This window comes from Taeniopygia guttata, chromosome 16, assembly GCF_048771995.1.
Source record: "Taeniopygia guttata chromosome 16, bTaeGut7.mat, whole genome shotgun sequence".
Lineage (NCBI taxonomy): Eukaryota > Metazoa > Chordata > Aves > Passeriformes > Estrildidae > Taeniopygia > Taeniopygia guttata.
This window is the reverse complement of record NC_133041.1, coordinates 5,377,501-5,399,205: the sequence shown is the minus strand read 5'-3', so window position 1 is coordinate 5,399,205 and position 21,705 is coordinate 5,377,501. Positions and strand designations below refer to the sequence as shown.

The 21,705-nt window shown below is 59.8% G+C and overlaps 1 protein-coding gene across 1 annotated transcript in view; it reads right to left on the bottom strand.

Moving 5' to 3' along the window:
- Positions 1-1,214: 1,214 nt before the first annotated feature.
- The window catches only part of LOC140685184 (histone-lysine N-methyltransferase SETD1A-like), a gene marked incomplete at its 5' end in the record, with an annotated part of 22,118 nt that continues 1,627 nt past the window's right edge, over positions 1,215-21,705 (bottom strand). Inside the window, 10 exons of the mRNA XM_072936405.1 lie at positions 1,215-2,639; positions 3,680-3,817; positions 4,832-4,951; positions 6,284-6,394; positions 6,465-6,634; positions 7,886-8,854; positions 9,542-9,782; positions 17,177-17,386; positions 19,612-19,765; positions 20,892-21,094. Of these exons, the coding sequence (XP_072792506.1) occupies positions 2,466-2,639; positions 3,680-3,817; positions 4,832-4,951; positions 6,284-6,394; positions 6,465-6,634; positions 7,886-8,854; positions 9,542-9,782; positions 17,177-17,386; positions 19,612-19,765; positions 20,892-21,094 (2,490 nt within the window). The remainder of the gene's footprint in view (positions 2,640-3,679; positions 3,818-4,831; positions 4,952-6,283; positions 6,395-6,464; positions 6,635-7,885; positions 8,855-9,541; positions 9,783-17,176; positions 17,387-19,611; positions 19,766-20,891; positions 21,095-21,705) is intronic.

Sequence of the window (21,705 nt, the reverse complement as noted above, 5' to 3'; positions counted from 1 at the left end):
TGATGAAATTCAAAAGGGAAAGGAGAAAATTCCCCACTACAAAGGCACATCGGCTCACCTGTTTGGCTGCTGCTTCTCGGCACAAAGGTTTGTCCCTCTCCTCCTCTGAGCAATGCTCCACGAATCCAAATGATCCCCCAAATCCTTTCCGAAGCGCTCACCGTCCCTCCATGAGACAGCCCCGGGAGCCCCCCAAAAACTCCTCTCCTCCAGCAGCTCCGTGCAAAAGTGATGTGAGGAAAAACTCCCTCTAAATCAGCCCCCGGAGGAGCCGCCCCCTCCTCATCATCCTCACAGCTCTCACCTGTGAGCCTTCATCATCCTGACAGCTCTCACCTGTGAGCCCTCATCATCCTCACAGCTCACACCTGTGAGCCTTCATCATCCTCACAGCTCACACCTGTGAGCCCTCATCATCCTCACAGCTCACACCTGTGAGCCTTCATCATCCTCACAGCTCACACCTGTGAGCCCTCATCATCCTCACAGCTCTCACCTGTGAGCCCTCATCATCCTCACAGCTCACACCTGTGAGCCTTAATTATCCTCACAGCTCTCACCTGTGAGCCCTCATCATCCTCACAGCTCACACCTGTGAGCCCTCATCATCCTCACAGCTCACACCTGGGGCTGCTCTGAGCCCTCCTCATCATCCTCACAGCTCGCACCTGGGGCTGCTCTGAGCCCTCCTCATCCTCACAGCTCACACCCCAAAACCCCTCAGAGCCCCCCAAAATCCTTCACACATCTCCCAGAGTCCCACAGGCCGACCCCAAAACCCCTCAGAGCCCCCCAAAATCCTTCACACATCTCCCAGAGTTCCACAGGCCAACCCCAAAACCCCCTAAATCCCCCAAAATCCCTCACACATGTCCCAGAGTCCCACAGGCTGACCCCAAAACCCCCAAAACCCCTCAGAGCCCCCCAAAATCCTTCACAAATCCCCACAAGTCCCACAGGACAACCCCAAAACCCCCTAAATCCCCCAAAATCCCTCACACGTGTCCCAGAGTCCCACAGGCCGACCCCAAAACCCCCAAAACCCCTCAGAGCCCCCCAAAATCCTTCACAAATCCCCACAAGTCCCACAGGACAACCCCAAAACCCCCAAAATCCCAAAAAATCCCTCACACGTGTCCCAGAGTCCCACAGGCCAACCCCAAAACCCCCAAAACCCCCCAGAGCCCCCCAAAAAACGGAGACGGAGGCAGTGCCAAAGCTCAGTGGCCCTTTATAAAAAGGGGGGGCTCGGGGGCCCCCCCATATCCACATATGTACAGGGGGGAGGGGCATGTACAGGTATTTACACCCCCCGGGGGTATTTACAGAGTGGGGGGAGGGGCGGGGGGGAGGGGCAGACCCCCCCCCCCTCCCCCACATCCCCCCCCCACCCCAGACACGCCCCCAGTTTCTACAAGAAACAGCCAAAAAAAAGGGAGAAAAAAGCCTTTTTTGGGAGGGGGGAGGGGCGCGGTGACGTCGCGATGATGTCACGGCGACGTCGCGATGATGTCACGGCGATGTCGCGGTGATGTCACGGTGATGTCATCGTGGTGGGGGAGGGGCGGCAGTGCCGCGGCGGCCAAAGGTCGACTCTCGGCTCCCTCCGGTCGGTGGTGGCTCCCGGTGGCCAAACGCTGATCCCGGTGGCCAAAACCCAACGGTGGTGGCCAAACGTCAACCACGGCAACCAAAGGTCAATGGTGGCAGCCAAACCCCAACGGTGGTGGCCAAAACCCAACGGTGTTGCCCAAAACCCAACGGTGTTGCCCAAAACCCAACGGCGGTGGCCAAACGTCAACCACGGCAACCAAAGGTCAATGGTGGCAGCCAAACCCCAACGGTGGTGGCCAAAAGCCAACGGCGGTGGCCAAACCCCAACTATGGCAGCCAAAAGCCAACGGCGGTGGCCAAACGTCAACCACAGCGGCCGAAGGTCAATGGTGGCAGCCAAACCCCAACCATGGCGGCCAAAATCCAACAGTGGTGACCAAAGGTCAATGGTGACGGCCAAAATCCAACGGTGGTGGCCAAACCCCAACCATGGTGGCCAAAACCCAACGGTGGCAGCCAAACCCCAACCACGTTGGCCAAAACCCAACCATGGTGGCCAAAACCCAACCATGGTGGCCAAAACCCAACGCTGGTGGCCAAACCCCAACCATGGTGGCCAAAACCCAACCATGGTGGCCAAAACCCAACGGTGGCAGCCAAACCCCAACCACGTTGGCCAAAACCCAACCATGGTGGCCAAAACCCAACCATGGTGGCCAAAACCCAACGCTGGTGGCCAAAACCCAACGCTGGTGGCCAAACCCCAACCATGGTGGCCAAAACCCAACGGTGGCAGCCAAACCCCAACCACGTTGGCCAAAACTCAACCGCGGCCGCGCCGCGTCACCCTCGGCCCCCGAGCCGCGGCCGCGCCGCCGTTCCCGCCGCGGGCCCCGCGCGGCGCCGGCGCGTCAGTTGAGGGTGCCGCGGCAGCTCTCGGTGCGGCACAGGCACGGGATCTTGGTGTCCTCGATGGGGAACTTGTAGTCGTAGGTGATCTCCTCGTTGACGCCGATCGGCTGCTTCGAGTAGATGACGATCTTCTTCTGCGCCTCGATGGTGATCACCTTGGCGTAGCAGTTGGGCTGGGGGGCACCGGGGGTCAGCGGACCCACAAGTACCGGGGGGTCGGTGGTACCCCCAAGCACCGGGGTCAGCGGGACCCACAAGTACCGGGGGGTCGGTGGTACCCCCAAGCACCGGGGTCAGCGGGACCCACAAGTACCGGGGTCAGCGGGACCCACAAGTACCGGGGTGAGGGGACCCCCAAGTACTGGGGTCAGTGGGACCCACAGCGACCCCGAGGGCATGAGGGGTCAGGGGGACCCACAGAGCACCATGGGTCAGCAGGACCCCCAAGCCCTGGGGACCAGCGGGACCCCCAGAGACCCCCAAGCCCTGGGGGCCACCAGGACCCCCATAGCCCCCCAAGCACTAAAGGGGTCAGTGGGACCCCCAAGCCCTGGGGACCACCAGGACCCCCGAGCCCTGGGGACCACCAGGACCCCCAAGCCCTGGGGACCACCAGGACCCCCCGAGCCCCCCAAGCCCTGGGGACCACCAGGACCCCCCGCGCCCCCCAAGTCCTGGGGACCACCAGGACCCCCTGAGCCCCCCAAGCACTAAAGGGGTCAGTGGGACCCCCAGAGCCCCCCAAGTCCTGGGGACCCCCAAGCCCCCCGGCCCCCCAAGTCCTGGGGACCATCAGACCCCCCGAGCCCCCCAAGTCCTGGGGACCATCAGACCCCCAGAGCCCACCAAGCCCTGGGGACCACCAGGACCCCCAGAGCCCCCCAAGCACTAAAGGGGTCAGTGGGACCCCCAGAGCCCCCCAAGCACCAGGGGTCAGTGGGACCCCCAAGCCCTGGGGACCAGCAGGACCCCCTGAGCCCCCCAAGCACTAAAGGGGTCAGTGGGACCCCCAGAGCCCCCCAAGCACCAGGGGTCAGTGGGACCCCCAAGCCCTGGGGACCAGCAGGACCCCCTGAGCCCCCCAAGCACTAAAGGGGTCAGTGGGACCCCCAAGCCCTGGGGCCCACCAGGACCCCCTGAGCCCCCCGAGCCCCCCAGGACCCCCCGAGCCCCCCAGCCCCCCGGCCCCCCGCGCCCCCCGCGCCGCGCTCACCGTGCAGCAGTGGTTGATGAAGCGCGCCAGGTTGCCGCACTTGGTGGCGTCGATGATGGTGTCGTGGTCCACGCGGAACAGGTAACTGCTGCCGATGCCCTCCTGCGCGTAGCGCTTCTCACGCATGTCGGCCACCACCTGCGCCCGCCCCGCGTCACCGAGGCCACCCCGGGTCACCCGGGGTCAGCCAAGGCCACCCGGGGTCACCCGGGGTCACCCGATGTCACCCGAGGTCACCCGGGGTCAGCCAAGGCCACCCCGGGTCACCCGGGGTCAGCCAAGGCCACCCGGGGTCACCCGAGGTCACCCGGGGTCACCCAAGGGCACCCAAGGCCACCCAGAGGCCACCCGGGGGTCACCCAGAGGTCACCCAGAGACCACCCAGAGGCCAACCAAGGTCACCAGAGGTCACCCAAGGCCACCCAGAGGCCACCCAGAGGCCACCCGAGGTCACCCAGAGGCCACCCAGAGGCCACCCGAGGCCACCCAAAGCCACCCAGAGGCCACCCAAGGCCACCCGAGATCAGCCAAGGACACCCGGGGTCACCCAGAGGCCACCCAAGGTCACCAGAGGTCACCCAGAGGCCACCCAGAGGCCACCCGAGGTCACCCAAAGCCACCCAGAGGTCACCCAGAGGCCACCCAAGGCCACCCAAGGACACCCAGAGGTCACCCAGAGGCCACCCAAGGCCACCCAAGGACACCCAGAGATCACCCAGAGGTCACCCAAGGCCACCCTGAGGTCACCCAAAGCCACCCAGAGGCCACCCAGAGGCCACCCAAGGACACCCAAGGCCACCCAGAGGCCACCCAAGGCCACCCGAGGCCACCCAAAGCCACCCAGAGGTCACCCAAGGACACCCAGAGGTCACCCAGAGGCCACCCAAGGCCACCCAGAGGTCACCCAAAGCCCCGGGGACACCATGGGGACACCGTGGGGACAGCGATGGCCCTGGGGACACCTGAGGGGGTCTGGGGACACCGAGGGGACACCATGGGGACACCGACAGCCCTGGGGACACTGAGGGGACACCGATGGCCCTGGGGACAGTGCAGGGACACTGAGGGGACACTGAGGGGACACTGAGGGGACACTGAGGGGACACCGATGACACCGTGGGGACACCGTGGGGACACTGATGGGACACGCACCTGGCGGATGTTCTGGCCCACGTACTCGATGACCATCTCGTCGGCCGCGATGGGCTCCATGGCGAACAGACCCCACTCGTGGATGCGGCTGCGGCCGAAGCGGAGACGCTTCTTCCGGAACTGGGGGGACAATGGGGGACACAGGGGTGGCACCGGGGACACGGGGACATGGGGGGACACAGGGACAGGGGGGGACACGGGGTGGCACCGGGGACACGGGGATGGGGGGACAAAGGGACACAGGGATGGCACACGGGGAGACGGGGACACAGGGGGGACAAAGGGACAGGGGGGGACATGGGGGTGGCACCGGGGACACGGGGATGGGGACGGGGGGACAAAGGGACACAGGGATGGCACACGGGGACACGGGGATGGCATGGGGGACACGATGGGGGACATGGGGACGGCACGGGGGGACATGGGGACATGGGGGGGACACGGGGGGGACACGGGGATGGCACACGGGGGGACATGGGGACATGGGGGGGACATGGGGATGGCACAGGGGGACACGGGGTGGCACGGGGATGGCACGGAGGGACAAAGGGACACGGGGATGGCATGGGGGACATGATGGGGGACATGGGGATGGCACGGGGGGACACGGGGGGACACGGGGGTGGCACAGGGGGACACGGGGATGTGATGATGGCACAGCGGACACAGGGACATGGGGGGTCACAGGGACACGGGGGAACATGGGGATGGCACGGGGGGACAAAGGGACACAGAGATGGCACACGGGGGACATGGGGACGTGTCACCAGGGATGGGGATGGCACGGGGGGACAAAGGGACATGGGGGGGTCACAGGGATGGCATGGGGTTCACAGGGACATGGGGGGTCACAGGGACATGGGGGGGACACGGGGGTGGCACAGGGGGACACAGGGATGGCATGGGGGGACATGGGAGGGACACGGGGATGGCACAGGGGGACACGGGGACATGGGGGGGACACGGGGGGGACACGGGGATGGCACACGGGGGGACATGGGGACATGGGGGGGACACGGGGATGGCACGGGGGGACAAAGGGACACAGGGATGGCACACGGGGGACATGGGGACGTGTCACCAGGGATGGGGATGGCACGGGGGGACAAAGGGACATGGGGGGGTCACAGGGATGGCACGGGGGGACAAAGGGACATGGGGGGGGTCACAGGGACATGGGGGGTCACAGGGACATGGGGGGGACACGGGGGTGGCACAGGGGGACACAGGGATGGCATGGGGGGACATGGGGGGGACACGGGGATGGCACAGGGGGACACGGGGACATGGGGGGGACACGGGGATGGGACGGGGGGACACGGGGGGACACGGGGACATGAGGGGGACACGAGGACGGCACACGGGGACACGTCACCGGTGCCGGGGACACCCAGTGACACCGGTGTGACCACAGTGACACCGAACGACCCCGGAGCCACCGTCGGGACCCACCTTGAGCTGGTTGAGCTTGAGCAGGTCGCTGTCCGGCAGCGCGGCCGCGCCGATGGCGCTGAGCAGCCGCCGCTGCTCCGAGCGGCGCTCCGACAGGACGCGGTTGGGGCCCTGCGGGCGGTGACACCGTGGGGACACCGCGGGGGCATCGGGGACACCGTGGGGACGTCACGGGGCTCACCTGTGCGTCGGGCGCGTCGGGGTCGGGGCGCGGCGCGGGGCAGGGCCGCAGGTAGCGCGCCTTCTCGCGCCGGCTGATGGGGTAGTAGCCCTCGCTGCGGGCGCTGCCCGTCCGGTGCTCGCGGCTCTCCGGCCACCGGCGCCGGCGCCGCGGGCTGCCCGCGCGCGTCAGTGAGCGCGTCAAGGGACAACGGGACAGCCATGGCACCCTTGGGGCCCCAGGGCCCGTCACTGTGTCCTTAATGCCACCCTTGGGTCCCCAGAGCCACCCTTGGGTCCCCAAAGCCCATCCTTGTGTCCCCGATGGCACCCTTGGGTCCCCAAAGTTCATCCCTGTGTCCCCAGGGCCCGTCCCTGTGTCCCCAACACCCATCCCAATGTCCTCAACACCCATTCCAACGTCCCCAACACCCATTTAATGTCCCCAACACCCGTCCCAGTGTCCCCAACGCCCATTCCAATGTCCCCAACGCCAATTCCAATGTCCCCAACACCCATTTAATGTCCCCAACACCCGTCCCAGTGTCCCCAACGCCCATTCCAATGTCCCCAACGCCCATCCCAATGTCCCCAACACCCATCTTGGTGTCCCCAGTGCCACCCTTGTGTCCCCAATGCCAATTTGGTGTCCCCAATGCCCATTTTTGTGTCCCCAACACCCATCCCAATGTCCCCAACACCCATTTAATGTCCCCAACACACATTTTTGTGTCCCCAGCACCCAATCCAGTGTCCCCAACGCCCATCCAATGTCCCCAACACCCATTCCAACGTCCCCAACACCCATTCCAGTGTCCCCAACACCCATCCCAATGTCCCCAACACCCGTCCCAATGTCCCCAACACCCATCTTGGTGTTCCCAGTGCCACCCTTGTGTCCCCAGTGCCACCTTTGTGTCCTTACCAACCATCCCAATGTCCCCAACGCCCATCCCAATGTCCCCAACACCCATCTTGGTGTCCCCAGTGCCACCCTTGTGTCCCCAACACCCATTTTTGTGTCCCCAGCACCCAATCCAGTGTCCCCAACGCCCATCCAATGTCCCCAGCACCCAATCCAGTGTCCCCAACGCCCATCCAATGTCCCCAGCACCCAATCCAGTGTCCCCAACGCCCATCCCAATGTCCCCAACGCCCATTCCAATGTCCCCAACACCCATCCCAATGTCCCCAACACCCATTCAATGTCCCCAACATCCATCCCAACGTCCCCAGCACCCAATCCAATGTCCCCAACGCCCATCCAATGTCCCCAACACCCATCCCAATGTCCCCAACGCCCAATCCAGTGTCCCCAACGCCCATTCAATGTCCCCAACACCCACTCCAGTGTCCCCAACACCCACTCCAGTGTCCCCAACACCCATCCCAATGTCCCCAACCCCCACTCCAGCATCCCCGCCCGCAGCCCCGTCAGGATATCGGTGTGGGGCACCCAGTGGGTGTCATTGAGCCAATGTGCGGCGCCGTCCTGCTGCAGCAGCCGCTCGTAGGTGACCCGCAGGAACCGCGCGTCCTCGGCGTCCAGCCCGGCGCTCCAGATGTCGTACAGGATCGTCATCTGCTCGAACTCGCTGCGCGGCGCGAACGCCACCGGTGCCACCGGCGCGGTGCCGCCACCGCGGGGCCGCAGCCACCGCCGCGCGCCGCCCTCGCTGCTGTCGCTGTCGCTGTCGCTGTCACTCGATGATGATGATGATGATGATGATGATGACGGTGGCGGCGGTCGGTGCCGTTTGCGCCGCGGCGGAACCGCCGACGGAGCCGCCGCGTCGCTGTCGGTGCCGCCGACCGGCGGCAGCTCCGCCACCACCTCCTCGGGCGCCTCCAGCACCTCCTCCAGGCACGGCGCGTGCCCGGCGGGCGCGGCCGGCGGCGTTTTGGCGTAGTTGTGCTCCAGCAGCACCGGCGGCGCGTCGGCGTCGGTGTCATCGAGGGCGATGGCCGCCAACACCGCCAAATCACCGCAAACACCGCGCTGGGGGCTCCTGCGGGGGGCGCTGTGCGCGCCGCGGGACAGCTCCAGCAGCGAGGAGGCCCCGAGGTGCTCGGCGGCGGCGCGGGGCGGGCGCCGGGGCGGGGGGCGCCGCGCGGGACCCCCGTCGGTGGCGTTGGTGGCGTTGGTGGAGGTGTCGGCGCAGCTCTTCACCAGCGACGCGTGATCCGCCGGGAGGTTCGCCACCAACCGCGGCGGCGGCGCCGGGGGGCGGGCGGGGGGCTCGCGGCGGCGGGGGAGGGGCGTGGGGGGTTTGGGGGGGCTCGGGGGGCTCGGGGGGCTCGGGGGGGGCGGTTGTGGGGGGGCGGGGGGCGGCTCTTCGGCCTTTCGGCGTTTTTTGGGGGGCGGCAGCAGCAGGATGGGCGAGGAGGGGCGTGGTGGTGGTGGGGGAGGGGCTGCGGGAGAGAAAGGGGGGGTCAGAGGGGGGATCCCGAAATTTGGGAGATTCACCCCGAAATTTGAAAGATTCACCCCTAATTTTGGGAGATTCACCCCGAATTTTGGGAGATTCACCCTGAATTTTGGGAGATTCACACGAAAATTTGGGAGATTCACCCCAAAATTTGGGAGATGCACCCCAATATTTGGGAGATTCACCACAAAATTTGGGAGATTCACTCCGAAATTTTGGGAGATTCACCCTGAAATTTGGGAGATCCACCCCGAAATTTGAAATATTCACCACGAAATTTGGGATATTCACCCCGAAATTTGGGGAGATCCACCCCGAAATTTGGGAGATTCACCCCGAATTTTGGGAGATTCACCCTGAATTTTGGGAGATCCACCGCTGAAATTTGGGATATTCACCCTGAAAGATTCACCCTGAAATCTGGGAGATCCATCCCGAATTTTGGGATATTCACCCCGAAATTTGGGGAGATCCACACTGAAATTTGGGAGATTCACCCCGAATTTTGGAAGATCCACCCCGAAATTAGGGAGATCCACCCTGAAATTTGGGAGATTCACCCTGAAAGATTCACCCTGAATTTTGGGAGATTCACCCCAAAATTTGGGAGATCGACCCCGAATTTTGGGATATTCGCCCCGAATTTTGGGGAATTTGGGGCGGCACTTACCCGGTTTGGGGGAGGGCGGCCGCGGCGGCTCCGGCGGCTCTTCGGCCTCGTCCTCGGAGGATGATGATGATGATGAGGATGATGATGAGGATGAGGATGAGGATGAGGAGGGTGAGGACGAAGGCCGCGGGGAGGAGGAGCTGCTGTCCCCTCCCCCCTCGAACGGCGACAGTTTGGAGGAGCCTTCGGCCTCTTCCTCCTCCTCCTCCTCTTCCTCCTCCTCCTCCTCCTCCTCTTCTTCCTCTTCTTCCTCTTCCTCCTCCTCTGCAGTGACAACAGTGGGGTCACCCCCTGCGCCCCCCATAGTGACCCCAAACCCCCCAAAAATGTCCCCAAACCCTCCAAAATATCCCCAAATATTCCTAAAATATCCCCAAAACATCCCCAAATGTCCCCTAATGACCCGAAATGTCCCAAAATGGTCCCAAATGACCCAAAATGACCCAAAATGTCCCCAAACCCCCAATGTCCCCACCCCCCCAATGTCCCCAGCCCCCCAAAAATGTCCCCAACCCCCCCAAAATATCCCCAAAATGTCCCCAAATGCCCCCAAAACGTCCCCAAATGTCCCCAAACCCCAAAATCTCCCCAATCCCCCCAAAAATGTCCCCAACCCCCCCAAAATATCCCCAAAACGTCCCCCAAAGTCCCCAAATTCCCCCAAATGTCCCCAAATGACTCGAAATGACCCAAAATGACCCAAAATGTCCCCAAATGTCCCCAAACCCCTCACCCGGGCCCGGCCGGGGGGGTCCCCTCGATGTCCCCAACCCCCAAATGTCCCCAAATGACCCCAAATGTCCCCAAATATCCCAAATGTCCCCAAATGTCCCAAAATGGTCGCAAATCCCCCCAAAATGTCCCCGAATGACCCCAAATGTCCCAAATCCCCCCAAATGTCCCCAAATGTCCCCAAATGTCCCCAAATATCCCAAATGACCCCAAATGTCCCCAATGTCCCCAATGTCCCCAAATGTCCCAAATCCCCCCAAAATGTCCCCCAGTCCCCCCAAAATGTCCCCGAATGGCCCAAATGACCCGAAAATGTCCCAAATGTCCCAAATCCCCCCAAAATGTCCCCCAGTCCCCCCAAAATGTCCCCAAATGGCCCAAATGCCCCAAATGTCCCAAATGTCTCCAAATGTCCCCAATATTCCCCAAAATGTCCCAAAATGTCCCCAATGTCCCCAAATGTCCCCAGATGGCCCAAATGACCCGAAATGACCCAAAATGTCCCAAAATCCCCGAAAATGTCCCCAAACCTTCACCCGGGCCGGGCCGGGGGGGTCCCCGGGGGGGTGGGGGGGGCCCCTCCCCCTTCCTCCTCCTCCTCCTCCTCCTCCTCCTCTGCGCTTCGGCCTCGTCCTCCTCCTCCTCCTCCTCCTCTTCCTCCTTTGGGGGTCACGGGGGGTCAGGGGGTCCCCAAAATCCGGGGGGGGTCCCCAAAATTCGGGGGGGTTCCCAAAATTCGGGGGGGGTCCCCAAAATTCGGGGGGGGGTCCCCAAAATCCGGGGGGGGTCCCACCTTGGCCGAGGAGGACTCTTCGGACGCCTCTTCCCCTTCGCTGTCCAACCGGAACAGTTTCCGGCGCTTTCCGGGGCCCTCTGCGGCGCGCGGCGGCTCCTTCTCTGCTTTGGGGCAAATTCGGGGAAATTTGGGGCTTTTGGGGTTTTTTGGGTTTTTTTGGGGGTTTTTTTAGGGGGAGTTTTGGGGATTTTTTGCGGTTTTTTTGGGGATTTTTTGTGGGTTTTTTGGGGTTTTTTGCGGATTTTTTCAGGGGGTTTTTGGGTTTTTAGGAGGATTTTTTGCGGATTTTTGGAGGATTTTTTGGGGTTTCTTGGAGGATTTTTAGGGGTTTTTTTTGGGTTTTTTAGGGGGATTTTTTTCTTGGTTTTTTAGAGGATTTTTAGGGTAGTTTTTGGCTATTTAGGGATTTTTTTTGGCCTTTTTTTCGTGTGGTTTCTTGGGGGATTTCTGAGGTTTATTAGCAGGTCTTGGGGTGTTTTTTGGGGTGTTTTTTGGGGTGTTTTTGGGGAGTTTGGGGTTTTTAGGGGGTATCTAAAGGGGTTTTTGGGGTTTTTTAGCATTTTTTGGGGGGTTTCGGGGGATTTTTGGAGCTTTTTTGGAGCTTTTTTGCCATTTTTTGGAGTTTTTTTGGGTGGTTTTTAGGAGGATTTTTTGGGGTTTCTTGGAGGATTTTTAGGGTATTTTTGGGGGATTTTTTTCTTGGTTTTTTAGGGGGTTTTTTGGGGTACTTTTTGGCTATTTAGGGTTTTTTGGGGTTTTTTTTGGTGTAGTTTCTTGGCGGTTTTCTGGGGTTTATTAGAGGGTTTTGGGGTGTTTTTTGGGGTGTTTTTGGGGTGTTTCTTGGGGTGTTTTTTGGGGTTTTTTTGGGGTTTTGGGGGTTTTTAGGGGGTATCTAAAGGGGTTATTGGGGATTTTTAGAGTGGTTTTTTTGGTGTTTTTTGGGGGGTTTGGGGTGTTTTTTGGGGTGTTTTTTGGGGGGTTTGGGGTGTTTTTTGGGGTGTTTTTTGGGGTGTTTTTTTGGGGTGTTTTTTGGGGGGTTTGGGGTGTTTTTTGGGGTTTTTTTTGGAGTGTTTTTGGGGGGTGTTTTTGAGGGGGGTTTTTTGGGGTTTTGGGGTTTTTAGGGGGTATCTAAACGGATTTTTGGGTTTTTTTAGCAGTTTTTTGGGGGTTTTGGGGAGGGGTCTCACCATCCTCATCCTCCTCGGGGGGGGTGGGGGGTCGGGGGCGCTTCTCCTCCCCCCCTCGTTCAGCTCCGACGGCTCTTTCCGCTTCACCTGCGGGAAACGGGGAAAAATGGGGAAAAACGGGAAAAAAATGAAAAAAGGGAGAAAAAAGAACCCCGAAACCCCCCCAGACACTCCCCAAATACGGACATCCAGCACCCCAAAGCCCCCCCAGGACCCCCAAATCCCCCCCAGGAGCCCCCAAATCCCCCCAGTTCCCCCCGAAATCCCCTCCAGGAACCAAAAATCCCCCCCAGGACCCCCCCAATTCTCCCCAAATCCCCCTGGGACCCCCAAATTCCCCCCTGGATCCCCCAAATCCCCCCAGGACCCCCCGAAATCCCCTTCAGGACTCCCCAAATCCCCTCCAAGACCCCCCAAATCCCCTCCAAGACCCCCCAAAGCCCCCCAGGACCCCCCAATTCTCCCCAAATCTCCCCCAGGGCCACCCAAATCCCCTCCAGATCCTCCCCAGACCCACCCAGGACCCCCCAAAATCCCCTCCAAGACCCCCAGATCCCCTCCAAGACCCCCCAAAATCCCCACCAGGACCCCCAAAATCCCCTTCAGGACTCCTCAATTCTCCCCCAGGACCCCCAAAATCTCTTCCAAGACCCCCAAATCCCCCCCAAACCCCCTCAAATCCCCTCCAAGACCCTCAGATTCCCCCCAAACCCACCCAGGACCCCCCAAAATCCCCTTCAGGACTCCCCAATTCTCCCCCAGGACCACCCAAATCCCCTCCAGGATCCCCAAATCCCCCCAGTACCCCCCAAAATCCCCACCAAGACTCCCAAATCCCCTCCAAGACCCCCAAATCCCCTCCAGACTCCCCCTAAAGCCCCCCAGGACCCCCCCAAATCCCCTCCAACCCCCCCCAGGACCCCCCAAAACCCTCTCCAAGACCCCCCAAACCCCCCCCAAACCCCCCCCAGGACCCCCCCAAACCCACCCAGGACCCCCCAAATCCCCCCAAAATCCCCCAAATCCCCTCCAAGACCCCCGAATCCCCTCCAAGACCCCCCAAGCCCCCCCAAACCCCCCAAAATCCTCTCCAAGACCCCCAGACCCACCCAGGACCCCCCAAAATCCCCTCTAGGACCTCCAAATCCCCCCCAAACCCACCCAGGATCTCCCCAAAATCCCCTCCAAGACCCCCAAATCCCCCCAGGACCCCCCAAATCCCCCCTAGACCCACCCAGGACCCCCCAAATCCCCTCCAGGACCCCCAGATCCCCCCCAAACCCCCCCAAATCCCCTCCAAGACCCCCCAAAATCCCCTCCAATTCCCCCCAAAGCCCCCCAGGACCCCCCAATTCTCCCCAAATCTCCCCAGGACCCCCCAAAATCCCCTCCAAGACCCCCCAAACCCGCCCAGGACCCCCCAAAATCCCCTCCAAGACCCCCAAATTCCCCCCCAGGACCCCCAAAATCCCCTCCAGGACCCCCAAAAATCCCCTCCAAGACCCCCAAAATCCCCCCCAAACCCCCCAAAATCCCCTCCAAGACCCCCAAATCCCCCCCAAACCCACCCAGGACCCCCCAAAATCCCCTGCAGGATCCCCAAATCCCCCCCAGGACCCCCCAAACCCCCCCAAAATCCCCTCCAAGACCCCGAAATCCCCCCCAAATCCCCTCCAACCCCCCCAAACCCCCCCCAAAGCCCCCCAGGACCCCCCAGACGGGCACCTTGAAGGAGGGCAGCCGGAGGGCGCCCCGCAGCCCCGCGCCCCCTCCCCGGGCCCAGTCCACGAGGGAGAGGGAGAGGAGGGCGGGGGGCGGCTCCTTCGGCCTCGGGGCCTCCTCACGGCCCCGGCCCGACTGGAAGGGCTGGGGGAGAAAATTGGGGGGTCAGGGGGCGAAATTGGGGTCAGGGGGGCAAAATCGGGGTCAGGGGGGCAAAATCGGGGGGTTTGGGGGGCAAAATCGGGGTCAGGGGGGTAAAATTGGGGTCAGGGGGGCAAAAATTGGGGGGTCAGGGGGGCAAAAATTGGGGGTTTGGGGCAGAAAATGGGGGGTTTGGGGTGACAGCGGGGTCAGGGGGGCAAAATCGGGGGGTCAGGTTCGGGGTCAGGTTTAAAAGGAGATTTTTGGCTGGTTTTGGTCAGATTTGGGTCAGATTTGGGTCAGATTTTGGGTCAGAGTTTGGGCTGGTTTTGGTCAGATTTGGGTCAGATTTTGGGTCAGATTTGGATCACATTTTGCTCAGATTTTGCTCAGATTTGGGTCAAATTTGGGTTAGATTTGGGTCAGATTTTGGGCTGATTTTGGTCAGATTTTGGGTCCGATTTTGGTCAGATTCGGGGCAGATTTTGGCTCAGGTTCGGGGTCAGGTTCCACAGCAGATTTTAGCGCAGCTCTGGTCAGATTTTGGTCAGATTTGGGTCAGATTTGGGTCACATTTGGGTCAGATTTGGGTCGGATTTTGGTCAGACTTTGGGCTGATTTTGCTCAGATTTTGCTCAGATTTTAAAGCAGATTTTGGGTCATATTTGCCCAGATTTGGGTCAGATTTTTGCCCACCTTGAGCTGCTCCTCCTTGCGCTCCCACCACGCGTCGAAGATTTGGGTCAGATTTGGGTCAGATTTTGCTCAGATTTGGGTCAGATTTTGGGCTGGTTTTGCTCAGATTTTGGGCTGATTTTGGGCTGATTTTGCCCAGATTTGGGTCAGATTTTTGCCCACCTTGAGCTGCTCCTCCTTGCGCTCCCACCACGTGTCGAAGATTTGGGTCAGATTTGGGTCAGATTTGGGTTGGATTTGGGTCAGAGTTTGGGCTGGTTTTGCTCAGATTTTGGGCTGGTTTTGCCCAGATTTTGGGCTGATTTTGGGTCATATTTGCCCAGATTTGGGTCAGATTTTGTCCCCACCTTGAGCTGCTCCTCCTTGCGCTCCCACCACGCGTCGAAGATTTGGGTCCGATTTGGGTCAGATTTTGCCCAGATTTGGGTCAGAGTTTGGGCTGGTTTTACTCAGATTTTGCCCAGATTTTGGGCTGATTTTGCCCAGATTTGGGTGAGATTTTGCCCATCTTTTGTGCCCACCTTGAGCTGCTCCTCCTTGCGCTCCCACCACGCGTCGAAGATTTGGGTCAGATTTGGGTCAGATTTTGGGCTGATTTGGGGCTGGTTTTGCTCAGATTTTAAAGCAGATTTTGGGTCATATTTGCCCAGATTTGGGTCAGATTTTTCCCCACCTTGAGCTGCTCCTCCTTGCGCTCCCACCACGCGTCGAAGGTATTGCTCAGATTTTTGGTCAGATTTGGGTCAGACTTTGGGCTGATTTTGCTCAGATTTTGGGTCAGATTTGGGTCAGATTTTGGGCTGATTTTGCTCAGATTTGGCTCAGCTTTGTGCCCCACCTTGAGCTGCTCCTCCTTGCGCTCCCACCACGCGTCGAAGATTTGGGTCAGATTTGGGTCAGATTTGGGTCAGATTTGGGTCAGACTTTGGGCTGATTTTGCTCAGACTTTGGGCTGATTTTGCTCAGATTTTGCTCAGATTTGGGTCAGATTTTGGGCTGGTTTTGCTCAGATTTGGGTCGGATTTTGGTCAGACTTTGGGCTGATTTTGCTCAGATTTTGCTCAGATTTTAAAGCAGATTTTGGGTCATATTTGCCCAGATTTGGGTCAGATTTTTGCCCACCTTGAGCTGCTCCTCCTTGCGCTCCCACCACGCGTCGAAGATTTGGGTCAGATTTGGGTCAGATTTTGCTCAGATTTGGGTCAGATTTTGGGCTGGTTTTGCTCAGATTTTGGGCTGATTTTGGGCTGATTTTGCCCAGATTTGGGTCAGATTTTTGCCCACCTTGAGCTGCTCCTCCTTGCGCTCCCACCACGTGTCGAAGATTTGGGTCAGATTTGGGTCAGATTTGGGTTGGATTTGGGTCAGAGTTTGGGCTGGTTTTGCTCAGATTTTGGGCTGGTTTTGCCCAGATTTTGGGCTGATTTTGGGTCATATTTGCCCAGATTTGGGTCAGATTTTGTCCCCACCTTGAGCTGCTCCTCCTTGCGCTCCCACCACGCGTCGAAGATTTGGGTCCGATTTGGGTCAGATTTTGCCCAGATTTGGGTCAGAGTTTGGGCTGGTTTTACTCAGATTTTGCCCAGATTTTGGGCTGATTTTGCCCAGATTTGGGTGAGATTTTGCCCATCTTTTGTGCCCACCTTGAGCTGCTCCTCCTTGCGCTCCCACCACGCGTCGAAGATTTGGGTCAGATTTGGGTCAGATTTTGGGCTGATTTGGGGCTGGTTTTGCTCAGATTTTAAAGCAGATTTTGGGTCATATTTGCCCAGATTTGGGTCAGATTTTTGCCCACCTTGAGCTGCTCCTCCTTGCGCTCCCACCACGCGTCGAAGGTTTGGGTCAGATTTGGGTCAGATTTTGGTCAGACTTTGGGCTGGTTTTGCTCAGATTTTGCTCAGATTTTGGGCTGATTTTGCCCAGATTTGGGTCAGATTTTGCTCAGATTTTGCCCAGATTTGGGTCAGAGTTTGGGCTGGTTTTGCCCAGATTTTGGGCTGATTTTGCCCAGATTTGGGTCAGATTTGGGTGAGATTTTGTGCCCACCTTGAGCTGCTCCTCCTTGCGCTCCCACCACGCGTCGAAGATTTGGGTCAGATTTGGGTCAGATTTGGGTCAGACTTTGGGCTGATTTTGCTCAGATTTTGCTCAGATTTTGGGCTGATTTTGGGTCATATTTGCCCAGATTTGGGTCAGATTTTTTCCCCACCTTGAGCTGCTCCTCCTTGCGCTCCCACCACGCGTCGAAGATTTGGGTCAGATTTTGGTCAGACTTTGGGCTGATTTTGCTCAGATTTTGGGCTGATTTTAAAGCAGATTTTGGGTCATATTTGCCCAGATTTGGGTGAGATTTTTGCCCACCTTGAGCTGCTCCTCCTTGCGCTCCCACCACGCGTCGAAGGCGCGGAAGGCCACGTTCTCCACCATTTTCCGGTTGAGGTCGCGCTGCATCGTGGCCTTCATCTCCTGCACCAGCGCCGCCAGGACCCCCTCCACGGGCCCGGGGGGCTCGGGGGGCGCGGGGGGCGCCGGGGGGTCCGTCCCCGGGGGTCTCTCCTCGGCCGTGGGGGGCTCGAAGGGCGGGGGAGGGGGCGGGAAGCGGGGGGGCGGGGGAGGGGCGAAGTGGGGCGGTGGGGGAGGGGCGAAGGGGGCGCCCCCCCCGCCCCCTCCCCCCCCCCCCAAAGGCGGATTTGGGGGCGCGGAGGCGGCTCAGCAGCGGGAGGGGGGTGGGGACCCCCCCCCAGCGCCCCCCCGGACGCCCCAAAAGCTCCAACAGGGCCGGGGGGGACCCCCCGAAATCGGGGAGGGGGCGCGGGGGGGGAGGGGGGAGGGGCACGGCCATCAGGGGCTGGGGGGGGGAGGGGGCGGGAAGGACGGGGGAGGGGGAGGGGGCTCCGGGAAGGGGGAGGGGGGCAGTGGGGGAGGGGCGTGGGGGGCGTCGCTGTTGTCGTCGGAGGAGATTTCCATGTCCTCCCCCGAGGAGGTCTGAAAATGGGGGAAAAAAGGGGTGAAATGGGGCTGGGGGCACCCCCAGATGGGAGGTTACCCCAAAACAGACCGAATCACCCCAAAAAACCCCAAAAAACAGCCCAAATAACCCCAAAAAACACAAAAAACCACCCAAATCAACCCAAACCAGACCAAATCACCCCAAAAAACTCCAAAAAATGGCCCAAATCACCCCCAAAACAGCCCCAATCACCCCAAAACAGCCCAAATCACCCCAAAAACCGCAAAAAACAGCCAAAAACCACACAAACCACCCCAAAACAGCCCGAATCACCCCAAAATGGGCCAAATCACCCCAAAAATGGCCCAAATCACCCCAAAACAGCCCGAATCACCCCAAAAAACTGCAAAAAACGGCCCAAATCAACCCCAAAATGGCCCAAACCACCCCAAAATGGGCTACATTGACCTGAAAATGGCCCGAATGACCCTGAAAACTCCCAAAAAACCACCCAAACCACCCCAAATCACACCAAAACCCCCTCAATTCCCCCCAAAACCTCCCCAAACCCCCTCAAATCCCCCCAGAACCCCCCAAATCCTCCCCCAAGTCTCCCCAAAGCCTCCCCAAAGCCTCCTAAATCCCCCCAAATTTCCCCAAAACCCCCTCAAATCTCCCCAAAATTTCCCCAAGCCTCCCCAAATCCTTCCGAACTGCCCCCAAAACCTCCCCAAACCCCCCCAAGCCTCCCCAAAGCCCCCCCAAATTTCCCCAAACCCCCTCAAATCCTTCCAAACCCCCCCAGAACCCCCCAAATCCTCCCCGCAAACCCCCCAAGCCTCCCCAAAACCCCTCAAAATCCCCCCTAAACCCCCCAAAGCCCCCCAAATCCCCCCCAAATTTCCCCAAACCCTCTCAAATCCCCCCAAAAGCCCCCGAATCCTCCCCCAAGCCTCCCCAAATCCCCCAAAATCCCCCTAAAACCCCCCAAATCCCCCCCAAGCCTCCCAAAACCCCCCCAAACCTCCCCAAATCCCCCCCAAAATCCCCCCAAATTTCCCCAAATCCTCTGCAAAACCCCCCAAACCCACCCAAACCCCCCGAATCCTCCCCAAAACCCCTCAAATCCCCCCCCAAGCCTCCCTAAAACCCCCCAACCCCCCCCCAAACCCCCCCAAACCTCCCCCAAGCCTCCCCAAATCCCCCCAAATCCCCCCAAAACCCCCCAAATCCCCCCAAAATCCCCCCCACATTTCCCCAAAACCCCCCAAAATCCCCCCAAACCCCTCCCAAGCCTCCCCAAATCCCCCCCAAACCCCCCCCAAACCCCCCCAAACCCCCCCCAACCCCCCCTCCCCCACTCACCCTCTCCTGCCCGTTGGGTCGGGGGCTCGGGGGGGCTCCTCCCTCCCCTCCCCCACCCCGGGGGGGCTCCGGGGGCTCTTCGGGGACCCCCCCGGGCCCCTCCTGGGGGGGCTCCCCGGGCCCCTCCCCCTCCCCATCGGCGGGGGGGGGGCTGGGCGGGGTGCGGGGGGGTTTGGGGGGGGTGGGGGTGGGGGGGCCTTCCTCCCCCGCCCCCCCCCTCCCCCACCCTCCTCCTCCTCCTCGTGGGGGGCGGGGGCGGGGAAGAAGTGGGAGCGCTGCTCCTTCAGCAGCGCCTCGATGCGCGAGTCCAGGCTGGGGTGGGGGGCGAAGGGGACACTCTCGGGGGTCCCCTCGGGGGCCGGGGACCCCCCCCGGGCGGGGGCGGGGCAGGGGGAGCCCCCCGGGGGGAGGGGAAGAAGGGGGAGGGCGGGGGAGGGGAGGAAGGGGGGGGCAGGGAGGGGGTGGGGGGAGGGGGGGGGAAGGGCAGGAAGGAGCCCCCCGAGGGGGGAGGGGGTGGGGGAGGGGGTGGGGGTGGGGGAGGGGCGCGGCGGGAGGGGAAGGAGCCCCCCGGGACTCCCCCACCCCCCTCCGGGGGGCGGCGGGGGGAGGGGAAGGGGTCCGGGGGGAAGGGGAGCCTGGAAGGGGAGAGGGGGAGGGGCGGTCAGAGAGACCCCAAAAATTGGGGAAATCGACCCCAAAAATTGGGGAATTCCACCCCAAAAATTGGGGAAATCCATGCTCAAAAATTGGGGAAAATTCCCCCGGAAATTGGGGAAATTCCCCCCAAAAATTGGGGAAATTCTGCCCAAAAATTGGGGAAATTCCCCCCAAAAATTGGGGAAATCTACACCCAAAATTGGGGAAACTCCCCACCGAAAATGGGGGAAATTCCCCCCCAAAAATTGGGGAAATCAACCCCAAAAATTGGGGAAATCTACACCCAAAAATTGGGGAAATCAACCCCAAAAATTGGGGAAATCTACACCCAAAAATTGGGGATATTCCACCCCAAAAATTGGGAAAATCAACCCCAAAAATTGGGGAAATTCAACCCCAAAAATTGGGGAAATTCAACCCCAAAAATTGGGGAAATCCACCCCAAAAAAACTGGGGAAATCCACCCCAAAAAAACTGGGGAAATCCATCCCCAAAAATTCGGGGAAATCCACCCCAAAAAATAAGGGAAATTTCAAAAAAAAAAAAAAAATTGGGCAAATCCCATAAAAAATTGAGAAAGTTCTCAAAAAATGGGGGAAATCCCTCCAAAAATCGGGAAAATCCCACGCAAAAAAATCAGGGAAATCCCCCTAATAAATGAGGGAAATCCCCCTAAAAATCGAGAAAAAAGCCCCACAAAAAATTGGGAAAATCCCCCCCAAAAAATCTGGGAAACCCCACAAGAAACAGGGGAAATCCCACCAGAAAAAATTGGAAAAAAACCCCAAAAAATCTGGTGAATCCCCCCGAAAATCAGAGAAATTCAAAAAAATATCTGGGAAATTCCCCAAAAAATCCAAAATCCCCCCCAAAATCCCGAATCCCCCCAAAACCCAAAACCCCCCCCAAAACCCTCAATTCCCCCCCAATTCCCCCCAAATTCCCCCCAAAATCCCAAAAATCCCCCCAAAATCCCCCCGAATTCCCCCCAAATCCCCCCAATTCCCCCCAAATCCCCCCCAAAACCCCCCAAAATCCCCCCAAACCCCCCCAAAATCCCAAAAATCCCCAAAATCCCCCAAATCCCCCCAAAATCCGCCTCACCTGCTGCCGTAGGGGGAGGGGCTCCCGTCGGCGAAGGCCCCGAAGGGGGGTGGCGGTGGGGGAGGGGCGAAGGGCCCGAAGCCCCCCCCGGCCCCTCCCCCACCCCCGTCCTGGGGGGTCGCGCTGCCCCCCGGGGGTGGGGGAGGGGCGAAGGGACCCTCGGCCGAGGGGCGGCGCCGGGGGGGGTCGGCCGGGGGGGGCGGCTGGGGGGGGGACCCCGAAATTAATTACCAAAATTAACCAAAATGAACCCAAAAACACATCCAGGAACCCAAAATTAACCAAAATCACCCCAAAATTACCCCAAATCACCCCAAAATTAACCAAAATTACCCAAAATTAACCAAAATCACCCCAAAAATCGCATCAGGCACCCCAAAATTAACCAAAATCACCCCAAAACTAACCAAAATCACCCCAAAATCACATCCAGGAACCCCAAATCAACCAAAATCACCCCAAAAATCACATCAGGCACCCCAAAATTACCCCAAATCACCCCAAAATTACCCAAAATCACCCAAAAATTAAGCAAAATCACCCCAAAAACCACATCAGGTGCCCCAAAATTACCAAAAATCACCCCAAAATCACCCAAAATCACACCAAATACCCCCCAGGAACCCCAAAACCAACAAAATCCCCCCAGAACCCCCCAATTTCCCCCAACCCCCCCAAATCTCCCCTCAAATCCCCCCAAATTCCCCCCAAATCCCCCCAATTCTCCCCAAACCCCCCCAAATCCCCCCAAATTCCCCCCCAAATCCCCCTAAATCACCCCAAATCCTCCACAATTCTCCCCCAATCCCCCCCA